Source organism: Hippocampus guttulatus, chromosome 6 (genome assembly GCF_054856545.1).
Source record: "Hippocampus guttulatus isolate MCC_2025c chromosome 6, RoL_Hgut_1.0, whole genome shotgun sequence".
Classification (NCBI taxonomy): domain Eukaryota; kingdom Metazoa; phylum Chordata; class Actinopteri; order Syngnathiformes; family Syngnathidae; genus Hippocampus; species Hippocampus guttulatus.
Genome location: NC_141266.1, coordinates 20,289,733 through 20,311,509, shown reverse-complemented (window position 1 = coordinate 20,311,509; position 21,777 = coordinate 20,289,733). Strand labels below are relative to the sequence as shown.

General features: G+C 43.5%; 2 protein-coding genes across 4 annotated transcripts; both read left to right on the top strand.

Annotated features, from left to right (window-relative positions):
* The first annotated feature begins 139 nt into the window (after nt 1-139).
* Nucleotides 140-7,366, top strand: cmtm6 (CKLF-like MARVEL transmembrane domain containing 6). Its single transcript, XM_086114137.1, has 5 exons — nt 140-406; nt 2,987-3,110; nt 3,826-4,002; nt 4,970-5,068; nt 6,117-7,366. The coding sequence occupies exons 2-5, from the start codon at nt 2,994-2,996 to the stop codon at nt 6,300-6,302; spliced, it is 579 nt and encodes a 192-aa protein (XP_085970263.1). The 5' UTR covers nt 140-406; nt 2,987-2,993; the 3' UTR covers nt 6,303-7,366.
* Nucleotides 7,367-7,740: 374 nt separating this feature from the next.
* Nucleotides 7,741-21,726, top strand: smarcc1a (SWI/SNF related BAF chromatin remodeling complex subunit C1a). Of its 3 annotated transcripts, none has more exons than XM_086114660.1 (28): nt 7,741-7,985; nt 8,634-8,753; nt 8,831-8,916; nt 9,003-9,084; nt 9,433-9,525; nt 9,605-9,674; nt 9,750-9,819; nt 9,895-9,970; nt 10,426-10,551; nt 11,619-11,737; nt 12,383-12,477; nt 12,619-12,678; nt 12,756-12,793; nt 12,867-12,988; nt 13,068-13,139; nt 13,727-13,840; nt 14,037-14,190; nt 14,277-14,384; nt 14,822-14,881; nt 14,985-15,243; nt 15,330-15,491; nt 17,575-17,630; nt 17,889-18,042; nt 18,259-18,440; nt 18,521-18,655; nt 19,475-19,793; nt 19,870-19,998; nt 20,328-21,726. In XM_086114660.1, the coding sequence occupies exons 1-28, from the start codon at nt 7,812-7,814 to the stop codon at nt 20,417-20,419; spliced, it is 3,327 nt and encodes a 1,108-aa protein (XP_085970786.1). In that variant the 5' UTR covers nt 7,741-7,811; the 3' UTR covers nt 20,420-21,726. The 3 variants fall into 3 exon arrangements, with proteins under 3 accessions (XP_085970786.1, XP_085970784.1, XP_085970783.1); XM_086114658.1 differs by having other exon boundaries at nt 12,383-12,513; nt 19,873-19,998; XM_086114657.1 differs by having other exon boundaries at nt 12,383-12,513.
* Nucleotides 21,727-21,777: the final 51 nt, after the last annotated feature.

Sequence of the window (21,777 nt, the reverse complement as noted above, 5' to 3'; positions counted from 1 at the left end):
GGATTAACTTTTATTTAACTTTCCCGATGCGTGTATGCCTCTCTCCAGTCACTCTCTCGTCTCCCGTTCTCGACGCACACTCGTGACGTATTCGCCCCGCGACTCTGTAGTCTTGTACTGGATTACACCACAATTGGTATCGATAATGCATATTTGATAATAAAGTTGTACTTGACTTGATAACTTTTGAGCGCAGTCGATACCTAACTAATATTCGTGATCTTCTATCTTCGGTATCAATTGTGTGTAACGTCTATACCGGACAATGCATAAATTGTGTTTTGAGTTCCGCCATTTCCACTTGTTGGTCAAAGTGAAAAAGGCGACGCGGAAGTTCACTTCCGTCACTTTTTTGGAGTGGAAAATTGCACGACTGCTTGTTGTTCCGCACCGGGAAACCAGAACGGTGAGTTAAAGTCATTGACTAAAATGAAATCTTGAACAAAATTACTCTTGCGCATACGTTGAACAGGTTTATTTGATCCAACGTGCGAACAAGTCAAGTGGCCGAGACGGAAATCTTGTGCCACACTGCGTTAAGAATTATTGTACTGTACTGCAAGTTTGCAATGTTGTTTTTGTCTCAACGTTTATTTGGCCGAAAGTGTGTTCGGTGTGCTGATCTATGGATTTACTTCACATTTATTGAAGTGATTGGTAATCTAAAGAGGTATTTTGATCAGAATTAAGTCAGTAGTCCGTCATCACCATCGCTTTTTGTGTGTGACGAGTTTAATAATCGGTTTGAGCAATTGGACAACTTGGCACACACTCCCTTGTTTACCTTCTCTTTCAGCTTCGTCCCAGTCAGACTGCAATAAGACTTCCGCTCATTAAGTTAATTTTCCGTTTCTTTTTATCTTAATTTTCACCAACACACCACACTTGAAACGTTTTTGGTCCTTAAGTGAACTCGGCATCATTCCTCCAAAACAAACGCATGTTTTTCAAATGCTAAGCAAAGTGAACTATCGATTCGTAGTCTAATGACAAACATTGATCAGAACGAAATCCGTTCAGTCAAAACTTTGTCAGTCAAGTTTTTAAGTAGTAGTAGCTTTAGTTTTACCGCTTCTGGTGAAGTTAGTGAACTTTGAAATATCGATTGTATTAAGTAGTATAGTAGTAGCAGTACTGTTTTTGTTTTGTTTTTAATTAGAATTATGTGAAGAATCGCCTCCTTTCAAACGAAAAGGGATTTAATTGTTTCAGTTTGACTATTGCTATGAGATCCACTTCCGCCGAAGAAAGACAATCTTCCCTGTGTGTCATTTTGTTTAACTTTATCCGGGTAAAAAAAACTTTTTGTACCACAACTAGCCGTTAGAACAGTCACACTTTCGTTATGTGTTCAAGAAAATCAAGTCACTCGTTGAGTCATTTAATGACTTAGGGTGACGTAAGGACTCGAATGTTACAATATTATCACGAGGAAAGAAAATGTTTGCAAAAAAATAAAAATCACAGTATATCAGAGTAAAATGATGTGTGGTTTCTTTTATGAAGGAAATTACAACAATAAATACCCTAATGTTGAAATGATCTATGTCTAGAAACCATTTTTTAAAGGAAGTTATGGAAAGACAGTAACATTTTAATGTACTGTCATGCAAGTATTTAAAGTACTGTATTTTCACCGCTGCTTTAAATGGGAGTGCGCCTGTGTCACGTCATTTGGTGTGTCTGTGTTCTTCTACCTCGCTTACAGACCAAGTCAAGGTTACACCTTCTAGGATGTCAGATTTTCTCAAATTATTCTTTGCGTTTGCAAATTTTTTTGTGTGAATGCGATACAAGTATTTGCTAAAATGTTTATTTGTATTTGCGCTGATTTATTGCATGTATTACAATTTGCATTGATTTAAGGCATTCATCCATCCATTACCTGAATCACTTTACCCTCCCAAGCCGTCTTTCGGGAGTAGGCGGGGTGCACCCAATCCGTTGCCAGCCAATCACAGTGCACACAGCCATTACAAATATTTGCTTTGATTTTTGTGCATATCATTGGCAGAATCTTCGTACCTCCAAAATGATCACTTTTCAGGAGACCCCCAAAGAGTCATGTTTGGTTAGTCATCAATTTGGAATCATCAAAGCCAGCAAGCCATTTTTCATCACTGTAGATTGGTCATTGATTTTTTTTTCTTTTTAGATGACAACCACACATGCTGTCTGACCAATCGTAGACTTGTGAAAAAATATTAACTTTCCCAAATTCTGATGTAGGTGTTCGCACAACACATGCATTGATTTAATGCATAATATTACAAATATTTGTGCTGGTTTTGTGCATGTTGTACAGATATTTACAAAGATTGACTTCATATACACTATGTAGTTGTTTTTATTCAATGCATATAGTACCAAAAAAAATTCTGTTATTTTCCGCGATTGCACTCATAATCCAAATTTCAAGGCATGAGCTGTTCCAGCATATATTTCAGTTATCCATCTGCCCATCCATCCATTTTCTAATCCGCTTTGCCTCACAAGAGTTGTGGGCGTGCTGGAGCCTATCCCAGCTGTCTTCGGGCAGCAGGTGGTGTAGTCCTTGAATTGGTCGCCGGCCAATCACAGGGCACACTTAGACGAATGAACCATTCTTGCTCACAATCACACGTAGAGACAATATCGAGTATTTCATTCACCTACCATGCATGTTTTGGGTGAATGTGGGAGGAAACCGGAGTACCCGGAGAAAACCCACACAGATATGGGGAAAATATGCAAACTCCACACATTGGAGGAAACGAACCCTACCTCTCCACTGTCAGGCCGGTGTGCTAACCAGTCGACCACCATATTTTAATTAAAAATCATTTTTGTTGTATTTTGTGATGGTGGCGCGCGTGTGTGCGCGTGTGTGTGTGTGTGTGTGTGTGTGTGTGTGTGTGTGTGTGTGTGTGTGTGTGTGTGTGTGTGTGTGTGTGTGTGTGTGTGTGTGTGTGTGTGTGTGTGTGTGTGTGTGTGTCATGCCTCTCAGCCTCATCATGGCCGCAGAAGAAGTTTATTCCTCGACGGTGGTGTCAAACCCGAACGTTGCCTGTTGCCTGGTGCCGTCACAATGTCTGGAAAAAGCGCGCTTCGTCATCAAGCTCTTGGAAGTGGTGAGTCGGCTCTCCCGATTAGTAGACGGCTCAGTGTAACGTGTGGAGACGACAAGGTGGGTCTCTTTTACTTGAGGACTTTTACAAGGTTTGGTATCTTGCGTGAGGAATTCTAAATGGTTCAGTATAATGCGCAAGGAATTCTGCATGGTTGACGGCAGTGCGCGAGGACCTATCGACGTTTGAGTGTCATCCGGACAAATGACAAATTGGTAGGACAAGCTGACAGAAAACATTGAAGTGTGGTTTCAGTGGCCTTGGCCAAGATTCGCCCTTCCTCCTGCGGCCTCTTGACAGGAAGTGCCCAGCGGGAAGTGAAAGCGCTGCCGTTAGCACATCGCCGTTAGCACAAACCTCCGTTAGCCCATCGCGTTAGCTTAAAACCATCATTCCTGTAAATTTCCCCAGTGTGGGACTAATAAAGGATATCTTATCTTATCTTATCTTAAAACCTCCATTGGCTCATCTCCGTTAGCACAAACCTCCGTTAGCCCATCACCATTGATTTATCGCAACATTTAACGTGGAATGCAGGAAACCGCTCCAAAGGATCTATTCAGTCAGAATTATGAAAGTTGTCTTCATGTTAGTACGTCAAGGACTTTTCCTGCTCAGCCAAAGCACATATTTGACCTTTTCTGAGGTCTACAAACCTACATTGAGCAAGGACCATTCCCTTGCGATGAGAACCTTCCTTTGCCCCTTACTTTGCCAGCTGCTGTCACTGGTGGCGTTTATCCTGGAGGAGATGGTCTCCGTCTGCATCAACTGCACAGTTCTGGAGTTCTTTGAGTTTGTCAGCTGCACGTCATTCCTCTTCACCGTCCTGCTCCTCATCCTCCTCTACACTAAGCTGCACCGCCGGGTGGGAATCACCTGCTGGCCCAGCCTGGTAAGCTCCACGTCATCGTTATTGGAACATTGAAATGGAGAAGCGATTTCCTTCTCGCCTTCTCATAAAAAGTCTCGCGGCACGCAACCGAACAAAATTGGAACAAAAAGCGCAAATGAAGTTACGATCTTGGTCACGGAACAAATAATAAGAATAAGAAAACCTTCATTCGTCTCACTATGGAGAAATTCCCAATTTACGGCAGCAAAGTTATGAAAGGAAGAAAGTAGAAGCTCAAAAAGTATAGGAGCTGCTGTAAAGGCAGCCACTCTCACGGCGCCATCTTCAAGTCATAATAACAAAATAATACAACACATAAGAGACAGACAGTCATTCAATCTTAACCACTTTTCTGCATACTCTTTGTTGTTTGAAGCAAATGAACTCTTTGAGGGACAGCTCATCATGTTATCTCGGTACAGGGCGCATAAAAGGGTTAAACTTGTAAATTAAGGTCCCCCTGTAAACCGAAATAGTGATCTAAATCATACATTTCCCATCCAAAGATGTCACTCCAGATTCTATAAAGTTCTTTTTTTTTTTCTCAACCCCCCCCCAATGAGGAAATGACAAAGTTTTATCAATGGCACAAATGTGACAACGCTGTCAAATGTTGTGCCGTTGATGTCACAACCCATTCAAACATCACGTGACCACAACGAGGGGCGTCCCCGTCAGGACAAGAAGTCTTCAAGGAAAACAAACAAAAATGCTGAGTTGGCAACTTCCTAATGTTGCTTATTATATTCTTGCCATGTTTTATTTATTCCCTGCCTTTGCTTGCATTTTGCGCATAGGATACAAAAACGTGTTGTACTTTCTCGCTTACCTGTTTATTTCAAATATCTGCTTTGGATTAGTACTCAAAAGTATATTGCAAATATTTGGTACATAAATATATAACACGAACAGCATGTACTGTATATTCATGATTAATACTGCAATGGTGATTGTTGTTGTGCTGCAGGACTTTGTGTACACGATGGTGATCGCCTTATTATTCCTCATCGCCTCCATCCTGTTTGCTGCCATCAACGGCGGCACTACTCTGGAGAAAAGTGCTGCGGTGCGGAAACACGTCTTTCCTTCCCTATTTCTTCTTTCACCCCCCCCGTCCCCTCCCAACCTTTCCTTTGCCATTGACATGTTTCATTCAGTGCATCCTTGTCTTAACTTACGTTGTTGTGGCCTTCCCTGCTTCTTTCTTGATTGACTTACCTTTTCTTCCGCATCTCCTCGGCCTCTTCCCCATTTCCATCTTCCACTCCCCACCTTGTTTTCTTCCCCATTTCGTTTTCACTGTCTTTTCTTCCTGAATTCCTTCTTTCTTTAGCCACCTTTTTGTGTCCTTCCCAACCTCCCCCACCATCCCATTTCCTTCCTTCATATTTCCTATTTGCATCCTCTCCTTCCTTTATTGATTAACTCACGATACTCCTCGCTTGATAGTGTTTCCTTTGTTACTTTCTTCTATTCTTCCCTAGCCTAATTCCTTCTTTCTTTATGCTCTTTCTTCTTTCATGATATGCCTCTTGGTTTGTTTCCCTCCTTCCACATTTTGTTCCCTAACATATTCTTTCACTCTGCACCTTGTTTCCTTCCTTCCTTCCTGGTAATTCCAGATTTTTTTTTCATACCTAACTTTGATGTTGCCTTCCCTACCTCTCTTTGTCTTTCCCTATTTCCAACTTGTGTCCTTCCCTACGACCTTCATTCACTACCTGCATTATTTCTTCCCCTACCTACTCCTATCCTTTCCTACTTCCTTCTTTCTTCATTCACATTCTTGTGTCCTCCCCACCCATCTCCTGTCCTTCACCATATCTTTATTTCATGCCTTACCTTCTGTGTGCCTTCGCTCCTTCCTTATTTCGTATCCTAACACCTTCTGTCACTCCCTCCATCGGTCTTTCCTTCCGAACCGCCTGATTTATTTCCATACTGTGTTCTTTTATCCCTAACTTCTGTGTTGACTTCCTTCTTTCCATAGCTCCTTTTCTGTAATTCCTACCCATGTCCTTCCCTACCGCCTTATTTCGCTGCCCATCTTTTTTTCCTCTATTGTTTCCTTCACTACTTCTTTCTTTGATGTTTTGGAATGTTTCCTCTGGCAGGCATTTGGCTTCCTGGCCACATTTGCGTTCATGGCCGACCTTTTCCTGTTTTGGAGGAAGCACGGGCTTCCCTTTCCCAAAGGGGACCAGGCGCAGTCTACTAATGGCATCCCAACGGCAGAACCTGACCAGAAGGATCCCGCGGAGACGGAGAAACTCGGCTTGGGCACCGCAGCAGCCGAATGATTTTGTTTTGTTTTTCTGTGCTTTGTGTGCCCCATGAAAGGTCAAACATTTTTACACTTTAGGAGGCGCTCTCGTCTCCAATAGCTGGCATGACTTCCTCTCTTTGTACTACTGAGGCCAGACACTCAGGAAATAAACAATCACCTTTCCACTCAAAGGAGACATATTACGGATGATTTTTCACAATTGAAAAGATTCCCCAGGTGTCCCAAGAAGCTTTTAAAGTGCTGCTCGTAGTGATTACATTTCATTAGGGCCGCAGCATTTCACTTGTCGGTTGATGTCGGGGCTTGGCACAAATCCTGGCCAAGTACGCGTAACTTCATGTCAACAACACAGCTCAACGTTGCGCTGGTATTGGTAACATGTGTTGGCTAACGCTAATATGTGCGAGCACTGCAGGTCTGCTTTGATATGGTGGTGCTTCTGCCACTGCCTCAGTGTGGTTCTTTTGGAACTTGTTTTTGCCTCGTGGGCAAGCCATTGGCTAACTGACTCTCTCGGTCACATTTCGTGATGCATTGAGATAAAAGATTTTCTTGGTTGATTCATTTTAGTCTCGATTGCTGGGGAGACACTGCCAACACCCAAATATTTGCATAGGTACATTATGTAATCAATTGTCCGTAATATGTCCCCTTTAATATAGTTTGTAAATATTCTGAAGTTAGCTTGTAAGATCAGAAAGTGATGTTATCCCTTGTCATTTTTTTTTCTTGTGTTTTCGGTCATGACAGTTCAACAGGATCATACAGTAACAAGCAAATGAAGATGCTTTGTGAAAAATGTTGACCGCCAATAATAGTTAAATGGATTCTTATTTTTCATGTGATGAAAAAGTAGACGATCAAATATAAGATTTGTTTTTTCTGATGAAATGGCTCCACTTTGTAATATTGTTACTAACAGACGATTCTAGAATGTTGTTTCCCCTGAAACCTTCCACTGATGCATTGCTTGGTTGAAACTTGGCTAACACTCTTCAAAACTTGAATCTCTCTGTGTCAAAATGCTAAGATGTCTTAATGTTTGGGTGTATAAAGTTATGATGCAAAATGAAAGAACTTGTAGAATTGTGTACTTAGATCAATATAAACATACTCTTTTTAATTCTCTTGGCAGTCAAGCAAATGTTAAATGAGTAATTTGTATTTTGTTTCCAAACCAATTTTCCATTGGTTCAACATCTCAGGTGTTCAGTCTGATTGGTTCCAACAAAAATACCTCTTTAAAATTGAATTGAATTGTATCCCAGATAGGATGTGGACTGCACTTGGTATCGAATGATGATCAATTCTTTTACTTTCAATGCTCGAATGCTAGTATCTATCTATTCATCTATCGAGTTCGCTAGTTTATTATAAATAACTACATTTCCCACAATGCAACAAGTCTCGCAACTCGCGAGAATTTGAAAAGTAAACACTGCGCCTGCGCAGTAACGGCGGAGCGGTTGCTCGGATCAGGGCGACGGAGGAGAAAGAAACGCAGCGAACAAAAACACACATAATGGCGACGGCGGCGACCACGGCTAGCGGGCCGACCACCGGCCCCGTCGGCGGCGGCGGAACCGCGGTGGGGCGCAAGAAAGACGGCGGCCCGTCCGCCAAATTCTGGGAGTGTTCCGAGACCATATCCCAACTGGAGACGGTTCGTCTGTGGATCGGCAAGCACTACAAGAAGGTGAGCTAGTTTAGCTTAGCATTTTACCCCATTGATTCCAATGAAGGCCCGTGGCGCGCTGACAATGGAAGACCGATGCGACCTTATTCAAAAAACATCAATTTTGTGGGTTAAAGGGCTTGTATTTGCTGTTTGTTGGAAGCAGCCAATACCAGCGGTCTATGTATTGCTGCTTAACATAGCTCACACCAAGCGTGGCTTTTATTGATGCACATTTTATCGAACAATTGTCATAAATTGTAAAGCTAACCCGCTAGCCCGCTCTGTTTAATGTTCTTAAACTCGCATCATTTACACCGTATAAATTAAAGTGTAAAGCGCCAAACTGTCTGCTAACGCCTCACATTTGACATTGTCAAATAACCATTAATTGTGAAAGCAACAATTAATACAGATTACGCAAAAAGTCTCAATTCATGCATGATTTTGTTTTGAATTATTATTTTTGATTGTCGAGTTGGAATGACAATTTGTATCCAAACGCGAAATAACGCGTCGCACTGCGTGTCAGTCATGCTTTAGTTTTCGGGGGAACAGGGGGTGCTTTGAACAAAACAAAAAGTGTCTCTATATATTTCAGTTTTTCAGGTATTCCCTGGGGGTAGGTATTTTGCTTTTAATATAAAATGTGTGTGTGTGTGTTGTTAGTACGTCCAGAATGACTCGCCCTCCAGCAAGTCTCTGGCTGGCCTGGTGGTGCAGCTGCTTCAATTTCAGGAGGATTCGTTTGGACGCAAAGTCAACAATCCTGCTCTCACCAAGCTGCCGGTACCACCTCTTACCTCCATCTTGACTGTCCATGAGGCTGCTCCTGGTCTCCTCAATGTTCATTTTCTTCCCCCAAGGCCAAGTGCTTCCTGGACATGAAAGCGGGAGGTGCTCTCTGCCACATCCTGGGCTCCGTCTACAAGTTCAAGAGCGAGCAGGGATGGTGAGTTCATGGTTTAAAATTTTCACTCAGGATGTCAGTAAGGTGCACATCCACCTTTCACATATGTTCTCCACTGCTATCGGCAGGCGACGCTTTGACCTTCAGAACCCTTCCCGTATGGACAGGAATGTGGAGATGTTCTTGAATGTAGAGAAAAACTTGGTGCAGGTATGTCCTTGTGATACGGCTGGATGATAATTGAAACCCAGTGAAAGGTAATAGAAGAGTCGATCATGCAGAACTTTGCTGAAGACACATTGCCCATTTATACATTGCATGAGCAGTCATTAAGTCCATGGAAGTAACTTTTCTCTGAAGGTATGTTCTTGCAAGCAGCAAATGTTTTATTTTGCTGGAAACAAAACCAGTAAAATTAAAATCTGAGCTGTGTGTGTGTCTGTGTGTGTGTGTAAGGGGTAGCGTTTATTTGCCCAGTCCTAAGTTGTAATTGTCACAAAACAAAATTAAGCCATTGTGTTTTTTTAATGGCATTCTCATTTGACCGTGTTCTTCCAGAACAACTGCCTGACCCGACCCACCGTCTACTTATCTCCTGATATGGAAGCCAAGCAAGCCAGTAAGCTCAAAGATGCCATTAAGAGGCACCAGGTGAGCATCATGTGGCCACATCGCATCCACACTGTCGCCTTTTGCCCCTTCTATAACTTTTATCCTCTTCTTCTTGGAGGGTTCCATAACTGAGGACAAGTCTAAGGCTACACACCTAATTTTCCCATCTCCGTCGCAGCACGATGAAGGTTAGCTGTCCTCCAGCTGTCTTTGTTGTTGTTGTTTTTTTCCTACATCCTTTATTTTGAAACGGTGTATTCCAGAGGAATGGCTGCGTCCCGTCATGAGGAAAGATAAGCAGGTTCTGGTCCACTGGGGACTCTATCCAGACAGGTGAGCATGAACGACGACTTGTGGAATCTCACAAATATCCATAAGTTCAGACTCTAAAAAGTCCATTCTCGTCAGCTACGACACCTGGATGGCAGCCGGCGAAGTGGACGGCGACGTGGAGGAGCCACCAAGTGCCGATCGACCGTGGAAGGTGAGCGTGAATGACAAAATGTTTTGAAGAAATTACAATGCACATCAGATACAGTTTCTCTGCCAACTCAAATCAGTATTGCACTGTATAATAACATGCAGAAAAAAGAGGTTTGACAAAATACCTGCACCAAAAAAAAAATCTAAACTGCAGCACAACAGATTTTCTCTGCGAGGTAACAAACGTGAACTGGGGGTGGTCAAATGTGAAGTTTGAGGTTTACCCAAAAGTAATGTGGTTTACAGTACGATACAGACAAATGATCCATGAATTATTATGAGCAACAGTTTATCCACTTCAATTAGTTGTTGACTTAGTAAACGTTTTGACTTGCAATCTGAAGCGTTCATTACGAAAATGTCACAAAATTCTAAAAAGTGTGGCGTGAACAGAGGTCAATGTTGGACCGCACGAGTGCCATAAGAATGAGAATGCAAATATGCCCTCAACCTCAGGTACATGCCAGGTGGGTCCTGGACATGGACGCATTCAACGAGTGGATGAATGAGGAAGACTATGAGGTGGACGACAACAAGAAGCCCGTCACCTTCCGCCAGAAGATCTTCCTGAAGGAGGAGGAGGTAAATGTTACGGAAATGTCACACTTCACTTATTGTTTGGTGGTTATTCCTTGTATGGGACGCTTGTGAAATGTCGTCTTGCATGAAGCTGCCCTGTCTGTCTGTCTGTCTGGATTGTCTGTCGTCATCCTTCCTCACACCTTTTCTCTTCTTCCAAAGCACCTCGGGCTTTCTGTTCATGTTGATGGACAGTTCTTGATTGTGCTCAGGCACTTAAAATTCAGAAGAATAAGAATTTGTGAGGGTAGAGTCAATGTTTATATGAATGGACACAGTCTAGAAATAGCAATGATGTTTAAAGGCCTGAATTGCGGTACTAATTTTGCATTTTTTGGGGTAAAATTGGGTCATTCACAATTTTTACATTGAACATTTACTGAATAATTGATGAATTACAATTACATTAGTTATGCATGTAAAATTGAAACGAATCAATATTGTACTATTTTGATAATTGTATTAACTTTTATTCATTATATATTTTGTATTAATAAAAATGATAAATTGCTATGTTGTAAATAATGTTATACAAAAATAACATCACAAACAACCAAAAATAAAAATACTACATAAATTAAACATGTTTTTTCTTTCATGAAATAATTGGCGACTGGCATAATTTCGCTGTAAATTAAATGAATAAAATGTAATTATTTGTATTGCATAGTGTTATATATTTATATATATACATATTTTGCTTCATGTGCAACATTTATTTTTGGACTAAATTATAATAAACATATTTTATTATTTTCCCATTTTTTGTAATCCATTTACCAAATAATATAATTTATAGTAAATAAGAAAAAACAAACATTAAAAACCTTTTAGCCAGTTTGTATTTGATTTATTAATGAATCACGATTATATGAATTGTCAAAAAAGGCGTGAGAGTAGCCAGGAACTCTGCTCATGGGTCCACGCCACTGCATCCCCCTCTCCTACCTCCTCCCCTCCTGTTGCACCTCCCCATGTGTGCGAACGTTCCATTCTCTCATTCTGCCACTCTTTTATCTCATCCTCCATCCCTCGCTCCCTCCGCGCCGCACGGGCGTTTGTCTGATCAGTCGTCTTCCCGTACGCCCGATCGCAAGGAGCGCAAGGCCAATTCGGCCAGCAAGAAGAGGAGGCGCTCGCCCTCGCCGCCCAGCACCCCCGCCGAGTCCCGGAAGAAAGGTGGAAAGAAGTAAGTAAGCGACACACTGCGTTGTATGCGCCATGTCAGCCATAGGCATCGAAAATAAATAAATCCAGTTTGGGTGTGGAGTCGCATGCAAACGGCCCTGCTGTTGAGTGTGGAAAGTACCCCATTCGTTTATCTCTGATGTCGCAACCATTTTCTACTCAAAGCCAGATCTCATGAGATTAAGACTGTGAGACTGTCAGTGTCGTGTAAATGTATTTGGCTATCATATGTATCTTCTACACTGGTGCCTTGGCATAAAATTGTTTCGTCCTGCTTTGACGGTTTGGCCATCATGCGCCACGTTATGGTGGCCCTACTAGAACCGGCCCTGTATATTCATGATGTAACGGAATACATTTCACAGATTTTTGAAGCCTTTTAAAAAATATTACTTCTGTGTTGTTTTTTTTTCGCAAACATTTCTAATGACCAGAATAAAAGCTTTGTTGTTTTTGGTGCCTATCAGTTTCTCAAGTATTTTATTATGTGTTTGAATGAGCGGCATTACAATTTTTGCTTTATGAAGTTTGCTCCATTGACTTGCATGACTTGACATTCAACATAGCAACCGCGCCTCAATCAGATGTCTGTGACGGCAGCCATCAACAAGTCATCTAAGATACTGACATCTACTTCCTATTTTAGGAGCCAGGGACATTACTGGAAGCGTCGAGGACACCGCGGCGAAGAGGATGACACGGAGGATGACATCACCAAGGACCTGGACGACTCGTCTACTGGTGCGAGCATCGAGGAGGGAAGCATTTCTAAGAATGGCACGTTCCAAAATGGAGTGGGGGTGTTTTTTTTTGTTGTTTTTTTTTTAAATTGCGCTGCGTGATTGCGTTCTTGACACACCGTGCTGTCTTGTGTCCACACAGCCCATTCAAAGAAAGATGCAGAGAGCACGCCTCTTAAAGGGGACAACGGTGCAGACATTGGTATGTGACAGCAAGGCATTATTTCCTAAAACACACAAAAAATATCTAACGTTGTTTGTGCTGCTTTCTCTCTGGAGATGACATGGAGGATGACTCTGTGCTGTCCGGCGGGAAGGTAACGGTTTATTTATGCAAATGCTATTAAAATATCGTCGTTTTCATGATCTAAATGATCACTTTGCGTACAGGACGACGAGGACCAGAACAAAGCAGATATGAGCCGCCTTATGGACGCCGGTGAGGACAATGTGACGGAGCAGACGCACCACATCATCATCCCCAGCTACAGTGCCTGGTTCGACTACAACTGGTGAGTCGGCGACCCCCGCAGGCCTCGCAAACCTTGGACTGTTCTTCAAGCGTCAGGCGGTTCTCTCCTCTCCTTTCAGCATCCACGAGATCGAGAGGAGAGCCCTACCGGAGTTCTTCAATGGGAAGAACAAGTCCAAAACTCCAGAAATGTGAGCATTGAAACATGCAGCAAAATTCAGACAACAATGCATGCTTATTTCCTTAAGTCATGTTTTTAGGGAGAATGAAGTATAAAGTTAGATTCTTTGTTCCTTTTCAAGTATTATTGGTGTGAGAATGAAGTCGTGTATTTTTTGTAAGAATTCATATTTTGGGAGAATTTTTTTTCCAAAGGAAAAAATATATATTTTTGAAAATAAACATCTTTTAAAAAATGGAAATCTATTGTACTGTTAAATAGACCTGAACGCTATTGAAAATCTATAATTTACCGTGTTAAGCAATTGGGATTATGGATAGGCAGAAAAAAAAACAATTAATTAAAAAACAATCCACGCTGCAAGATGATCCAGAAGTCATGCACAATTTGAATATTTAATTTAGTGATTCTTTCACATACCATCAGAGGGAGCCCCACTTACCAAACTTTTGAGAATCACTGAGTTGTGGAAAAGTTGTCAAGTATACGCTTAAAAAAAATTGCTTGCATTTTTTCCCCCTTATTAAACAAGCTATGACATTATGATGACAGTGTCTGCTCGTTTTTTTTTTTTTTTTCCCCTACATTCCCAAACAGATACCTGGCTTACCGCAACTTCATGATCGACACTTACCGCCTCAACCCCCAAGAGTACCTCACCTCCACCTCTTGTCGCAGGAACCTGACGGGTGACGTGTGTGCCATTATGAGGTGAGGCAAATGTACAAGAGTTGTGATGTGGCCAGAGCAGTACTTTTTTCTTTTTTTTTTAAAAAAAAGGCCTTTATAAGGACTTTTACAATAATCAGGTCTTATTTTATTTCATTATAAAACTTCTATTCTCATCAATTTGCATTTGCATCCCTAATATTTGTTAGTAAATGCCGAAGTGTCATATCTTATGCAGGGCTCATGCTTTCTTGGAGCAGTGGGGCTTGGTGAACTACCAGGTGGACTCAGACAGTAGACCTTTGCCCATGGGACCCCCACCCACCCCCCACTTCACCGTCCTGGCCGACACGCCCTCTGGCCTCATGCCCCTGAACCACAGACCTCCGCCGGTAAGCGTGTAGTGGAGCGAGAAGCGGGTGGAGGCGGCGAGAGGCAACGGCGTGACTTTCTGCGTACGTATGCTTTAATGTTGCAGATTCCACCGCCGCAGCAGATGGCCAACTTCTCTGACAAGATGAAAGATAAAGCCATTGACCTCCAGAACTTTGGCCTCCGCACCGACCAGTACAAGAGGAACTCAAAGGTCTGTAACGCTAATCCGCAAACATGTAAATTCCCTCAAGGTAATGAAAGTGACACATGAGCCTGAATCTCCACAAAGTGTTCCTGAAGTCTGTGATCTGAAATCTGCCATTCTGCAGATTGGCGGTACTTTCTTCAGAAACTTTGATTCTTTCTGTTGTAATGTTAATCACATTACTGTACATTTTTGGTGCAATCATATAGTTTAGAAAAAATGTGACATGATTATCCACGGATAAATACAGTCATCGCATATATTGTAGCCACATGAACAATTAAGGTAAGGCAGCTTTATTTACATCGTGTTTCATTCACAAGGTAACGCAATGTGCATCACAAAATTAAAAGTACAACATTTAAAAGCATATACAGAGTTAAAAGATATTTTCAAAGCAAAGTAATGAAATACTGTTGTTTATTATGTTTTGCTGCTTTCAGGGTAAATCAGTGGCGTCCTCTCGGGAGTGGACCGAGCAGGAAACTTTGCTCCTGCTCGAGGTCAGTTCCTCACCGTTTACATTTTAAATATTTCTTTACAAGCATCCCTAAACACAGAATCTTTATTATATTTATTTATTTAAAAAATGAATGCCCCTGGCAGGCTCTGGAGATGTACAAAGATGACTGGAATAAAGTGTCGGAGCATGTGGGTTCACGCACACAAGATGAGTGCATCTTGCACTTCCTGCGCCTACCCATCGAGGACCCCTACTTGGAGAGTTCGGAGTCGTCGCTGGGCCCACTGGCCTATCAGCCCATCCCCTTCAGCCAGTCCGGAAACCCCGTCATGAGCACCGTCGCCTTCCTGGCCTCCGTGGTGGACCCGAGGGTGGCGTCTGCCGCCGCCAGGGCCGCGCTCGGTAACGACAATGTACACCGACAAGAAAATACATCTCTCGTGTATGTCAGCGGACTGATTCGGAAGCGTCCCGTGTGGTTTGTGCAGAGGAGTTTTCCCGCGTGCGTGAGGAAGTTCCTGCCGAGCTGGTGGAGGCTCATGTGAAGAAGGTGCAAGAGGCGGCCAGGAACACTGGCAAGGTGGACCCCGCCTTCGGACTGGAGAGCAGTGGCATTGCTGGCACCGCCCCCGAGGAGCCAGAGAAAACAGGTGGGTCACACTTAGCAGAAAACGCAATGAACATTTCGTATCACAATTATCGTGACCAAACTGCTCTTGGCTATCCTTATCAAGATGATTGTTAAAATAATTCTTTTGTGCTCACGGGTGATTTTGATTGTAAAAATGGACAAATCATTTGTTGATGGGTAAAAAAGTAAATCTGTTTTATTATGCAAGTGTATTTTATTAATAAAATAGCATTCCAGTCTTTTATTTACAGTATATCTGTAATTAACATATTTTAGGGGAAAAAATCACATTTTAGGAAACATTGCACAAACGAATACTCTGTGACAAGACTCTTCATAATACTGTAATATGAATTCTCCATGAGCTGGGTTACAGATCGGATTGTTTGCCCACCTACCGAGAGCATGGCACCAAGATGTATTCTGAATGCAAAAGCATGTTAAGTTATAGAAAACCCATGCGATTTTTACACATTCGCAGTTTTGAACAGCAGCAGCCAAATTGAATTTTCTTTTACGCAAGATACCATCTCTCATTGGTCGCGAGAATGCACACAGGAAGTCGGACGAGCAGGCAATAAGCAAATGAATCAACTTAAATGTATGTTTTGGGCTGGAATAATTTTGGGGATTGTTAATAATCATTGAAGAATTTTAATCAACGATGCCAACTGTTTAAATTATTGGCACGTGATAAACCCTGAAGCAATTCGATTGAAGTAGTAGACCAAATCTGGAGCTCCTATTTTCATATGTGCAGCCACTAGAGGGCTGCAGATTGTAGCAGAGCGTTGTGTGTGTGTGTGTGTGTGTGTGTGTGTGTGTGTGTGTGTGTGTGTGTGTGTGTGTGTGTGTGTTCACATTTGCTACGTTCACCAGTGGATTAAAACCACAGAGCAGATGGGTGTGTTTCTGCAGGAAAATGGGTCATTGCACATCATGTTTTTCCCCCCACTGCCATCATCTTCATCATCATGGTCATATGTTATTCTTGATTAAATCTCACTTTAGATGTTTTTCACTCCGCCGTAATCATGTTGTTCCCGATTAAAGGTCACATGGAATCAATGTACCTCGTCCATGTTTACGCCCTCTTCACGCGTACGCAAGAAACACTTTAAATCATCTAACAAAATATGCTGCTGGTTTTTAATTTTATTTTTATTTTTTTCAGGTAATACAAAGCTAATGTGAAAATATAATATATATACTGCTTTTCACTAGATGATGTACAACTTTTCTTACAATTGCGATATATAATCTTTTCTCTAACACAACAATGCATAGCCTTTTCTCAAACAACTTTTTTCTCGGAGGCAGATGACATTCACAAACATTGCAACTTTATTTTTCTACAAATCAATATCTTTTTCAGATCACACTTTTTCAGAAAAATGTGGATGTTTTTTCTCCAAAATATACAACCATTTTCTTTAAAAAAATATGGAATTATGATTATTGGTTTATTTTTTTGCCCAGAGAACAATCCAACTTTTGTTACCTGTCCGCATTTCTTGGGAAGTATACGACATGTATACAACTTTTTTTTTCACGAGGATACAACTCCAACCATCCACGTTCTAATCCGCTTATCCTCACGGTCCCGGGTGTGCTGGAGCCTATCCCAGCTGTTTTTGGGCAGTAGGCGGGGACACCCTGAATTGGTTGCCAGCCAATCGCAGGGCACACATAGACGAACGACCATTCACGCTCACAATCACACCGAGGGACAATTTGCAGTGCTCCATTGACCTGCCATGCATGTTTTTGGAATGTGGGAGGAAACTGGAGTACCCGGAGAAAAGCCACACAGGCACGGGGAGAACATACAAAACTCCACACACCCTGGACCTCGACCACCGTACTGCTCACTCTTTTTCAAAAACTACAGTGCAGGAGTTTTTAAATTCAGAAAACTGTTAATTCCAGCAAGGCAATGTATATTAGTTATATTGAAAACATCCATCTTTTTTTTTCTCATCCACAACGTTTTTGTAAATATAGTAGGTTTTTTTTTTGTTGTTGTTTTTTTTATTTTTATGTGAACACGTGAATATTATTGCAATGTAATGCCTTCCTTTTTTTCCCCCCATCACTTGCAGAGGCCACAGATGGTGACAAGACTGAGACGGACACAGACTCCCAGCAGGGGGATAAGGTGACGACATGACATAGCCGATCTATTGACATCCTCTCTTGGTGTGTAGAAATAAAATGGCAGACGAGCAAAGCGAGTCAATGTGAACCGTGTCCAATGAAAGCCACACTCACACTTTAAATGATTTCACTGAAAATAGAATCGCACTGCATCGTCACACTGTTTACCTCGTTTGACATCAGTCAAGTCACTTATGCTTGTTCAAAAAGTACGCGTGCATGTTTTATACTGTGTAAAATGCCTGTCTTTCTCCACCAGGCTGAGTCCAAGGACGAGGCGGAGAAGAGCAGCGAATCCGCCGAGAGAAGCGAGAAGATGGAGGCTCCTGAGAAGGTGAAGAAGGAGTCCGGGGAGGTGTCCGAGAGAGAGGACGAGAGCGAAGATGGGCATGAAGCCAAGTCCACGCCTGCTGGTAGTTCAGCTTCTTTTCACATTAAACTTGCTGCACTAGACCTGTCTGGTCCACTGCAGGAGGAAAAAGCATCGAGATGGAAAACGGTGAATGACTTCCAGGCTCCCTTCCTGCCAGACATAGTTGAAGATGTCATGTGACTGGTCCTCTGTTATGTCACATTGCCGGTGTTGCGACACGTTCAGTCATGTGGCATGTCATCTTCCCTCCTGCCAGACAAAGATGAAGAGGAGTCCATGGAGACGTCCTCCTCTGAACAGGAGGAAAAGGACAAGGACGATAAAGTCGGCACAGAGGAAGGGGAGGAGAAGAGGAAAAAGCCGGAACATGACATGGGCGAAGGAAACATCGCCACAGCGGCGGCCGCCGCCCTCGCCTCTGCTGCCACCAAGGCCAAGGTGACCCATCGGATCATAAATTATGAGCAGCGCTGTTCCCTTCAGTGTTGAAAATATTTTGAATGTGGTGTGCTTGTCAGCACCTGGCGGCCGTGGAGGAGAGGAAGATCAAGTCACTGGTGGCTCTGCTGGTGGAGACTCAGATGAAGAAGTTGGAGATCAAGCTGAGGCACTTTGAGGAGCTCGAAACTATCATGGACCGCGAAAAGGAGGCTGTAAGTCTCACTGATCACAAACGCCTTTAACCTCATTCTGCGCGCGGGTTTGTCTTCTTCCATGTGAGCTTGTTGTGCCTTTGAACTAACAACCGAGGGGGAAAAAAAAGATGCCAAATAGCAGTTAGTTGCATTTTGGGGACGGTGGTAGGTGGTGAATACGCTGGAGTCACGGCCATCTTGAAGCACGTTTGGAAATTCACTCTGCCGCTCTGTGCACAAGCTTCAGAGTGAATTTCCAAATGCGCCCCTTGTCCTATGGCCTGTCACCTGACTAATTGAATGTATATGCATCCTAGGTCCCCGTGCCCTGCATTTGTTTATGATGTTGAAAGTGACACCTGAGCTATTTTTAGACACCGTGGCATTCCGCATCAACGAAATACCGCCAAAAACTAGTTGTCTTACAGCGTAAGAGTAATGAACTAATACTCTTGCAGTGCATCTGTTACCATTGACGTATACCGATACATATTCATTTTAAATGATCACTTAGCCCTAGCTCATCTGTGTGCATGCGTGCCCACGTGCTTGTGTGTGCGGCTGCATTCCTGTCTTGATGTTCTCCAGAGTTGATAGAGGACTAAAAAGCTCTTTATAAGGACTTGTTTACATTTGCTCCTGAGCTGCTGGACCAAATCCACAACCTCAAGCGATGCACTCCAGTCACCAAATGAGATGTTTCACTTGCCTCATGTGTTCTTGTTTCGTGGCAGGTGTCAGTCAAAATGTTAGCACGTCAACAACATTTGTACAATTCAGTTTAGGTTCTATCTCACAAATAATGTGTGTTGTCACATGGTGGTGGCGGCGTTTTAGTTGGAGCTACAGCGTCAGCAGCTGTTGACTGAGCGTCAGGCGTTCCACATGGAGCAGCTCAAGTACGCCGAGATGAAGGCTCGCCAGCAGATGGAGCAGCAGGCAGCGGCGGTAGCCGCCGCCCAGGCTCAGAGCCAGGGCCACGCCCCCGGACCCGGCCCCCACGCAGGACCGCCGGGCATGCATCCCGGCGGCCCACCTCCCCACCAAGGAGCCCCACCGCCTCACCACGGAGGACCCCTGCCAGGTGCCGCCATGCACCCCGGTTACCCACCGATGGGCCACCACCCCATGGCGCCCCACCACCCAGGTCAAACAGGTGAGGCTGACCTAGAGTCACACCTGCGGACACCTTCAAGTGTCACATGTGAGCCTTTTTTTTTTTCTTTTTCAAGCAGCTCCTATGGGCCCGGGCCAGCCCCTGCCTGGACGCATGATGGCCGGACCCCCCGCCGCCGGACCCCCACCTGGTGGGATTCCTTCCATGATGCCCCCGCGCCACCCAGGAGCTCCCAATGGCATGTGTGCGTAGTATACTCGCTCATGTGACATGACCTGTATGCCCCCCTTTTTTGACATGTCCCCAGTCAAGAGATAACTGGACGTGACGATGGACATTCCTGATCATGGCACATGTTCTCACACAACACATCCACTGTCATGTGTTAGCATTCAACTTGCATCATACAACATATTACGTGTGCACCTGTCACGCAACGTCATCAAGTCATGTTGCCAATGCGACATGTCCACTGCCATGATGTCATGTTGTTATACCACGTGTCCCTCTGAACTCAATGTGTCACCCTTCACATTATCAACTTTAACTGACATGCATTTCTTTCACCCCCAGACCCAGGACCAGCGCCTGCACAACCTGATGTTGTGCCCCCACTCCCTGTTGGCCCTCCAGCACCCTCTGGTGGCCGTGCAGCAGACAACTAAAACCCCAACCCCTACACACAGGATCCACACACACTTGCAGCCTCTTTTACTGGCCTTTGCTACTCATCAATACCACCACTTGACAAACATCTTGGAATACACACACACACACACATATGCTCAGGGCTCTGTTCAGTGGCGATGACAACACACACACACACGTTATATACACTGTTTCTGCTGAGTTGGGCTGTAGACAAACACTGTACAAAGTAACCACCTCCAACCTGGCGAGTGTCTACCTCGCATCAAATTTACACTGAATGTGTGTGCGCTTGTGTGTGTGTGTGTGTGCGCACGCGCGCGCGCCAGTCAGACACTGTGTGCGTTAGTGCGTGTGTCGAACTTGAACTGAAAATGTGAATGTCGAGGTCTTGTGCATGTGGGCGTTCTTGCCTACCTGTGTGTGGTTGTGCGACTGTGTCTGACTTAACACTGAATGTTTGTGAATGTTTTGACCATTGTGAGCCTCTCCTACTTTTCTGCGCCTGTTAAGCAAAACAAAGATGACAGAATCAAATAGCTGCGCTCGGCCCCTTCCCAAAACACACACACGCACACAAAACTGAGGTTCAGACTGGAGCTGAAACGTGCACACGCACGCACACACACACACACACCGGCTGCCTTTGTCGGTGCAACTGTGACGTCTTGCGCTAACGCCTAAACCCGCCGCCTCCTCCTCTGCTTCCTAACGCTGCCTACCTCGCTAGCCGCGCCTCCGTCATTCACCCTCCTGTGCTTTGATTGGTCGACCGTGTTGGACAAACTTTGTAAACCTTCATGTTCATACTGTGTGCGCGCTTATACCTGGCCACTTAGCTCACACACTAATATGAACTTTATTCTTTTTGAAATGTAATAAGAGCATAAATGAGTTCGGCGCGGTCCACACTCAAAGTGACTGAACAGCTAGTACTGTTAGCATCTCTGCTACCTCCTCTAGCTCCTCCTGGCTGGCTACCTCTTCTAGAACCTTCCTCTGGCTTCTCTTGTAGAACCTTTAGCCTCTTAGCCTCCTGCTACCTCTATTTCCTGTTTCTGGGTTGTTGTTTTTTTTCGTTTGTTTTGTATTTTGTTTTGGTAAGGCGCCCTCGTGGAATCACAGCACGCTGTCGCAGGCAAGCTAGCAATCCTGTTTGTTTCACCACCGTCGCATATATGATCTTTAATGGCTACTATTGGTATTTTTAAAGGAGTTTTTGTGTAGATGAACGTGTGTTCTTTGTAGCATTTCCTTTGTTTTTTGTATCTGGTCCGATTGCTACGTGGACCTCAACGCTGGCCAATAAAATGTTTTTCTTGTTTTTCTTTTTTTGGTTGTTTAACAAACGCTCCTCCGTCAAGTCTCATTGTCT

Coding starts and splice junctions, on each gene's coding strand:
- cmtm6 (XM_086114137.1), top strand. CDS start 2,994: ATGGCCGCAGAAGAAGTTTATTCCTCGACGGTGGTGTCAAACCCGAAC. Junction 4,003..4,969: donor TCACCTGCTGGCCCAGCCTG/GTAAGCTCCACG, acceptor GTTGTGCTGCAG/GACTTTGTGTACACGATGGT. Junction 5,069..6,116: donor CTCTGGAGAAAAGTGCTGCG/GTGCGGAAACAC, acceptor TTCCTCTGGCAG/GCATTTGGCTTCCTGGCCAC.
- smarcc1a (XM_086114657.1), top strand. CDS start 7,812: ATGGCGACGGCGGCGACCACGGCTAGCGGGCCGACCACCGGCCCCGTC. Junction 9,526..9,604: donor ATGCCATTAAGAGGCACCAG/GTGAGCATCATG, acceptor TTCTTCTTGGAG/GGTTCCATAACTGAGGACAA. Junction 18,656..19,474: donor TGGACCGCGAAAAGGAGGCT/GTAAGTCTCACT, acceptor GCGGCGTTTTAG/TTGGAGCTACAGCGTCAGCA.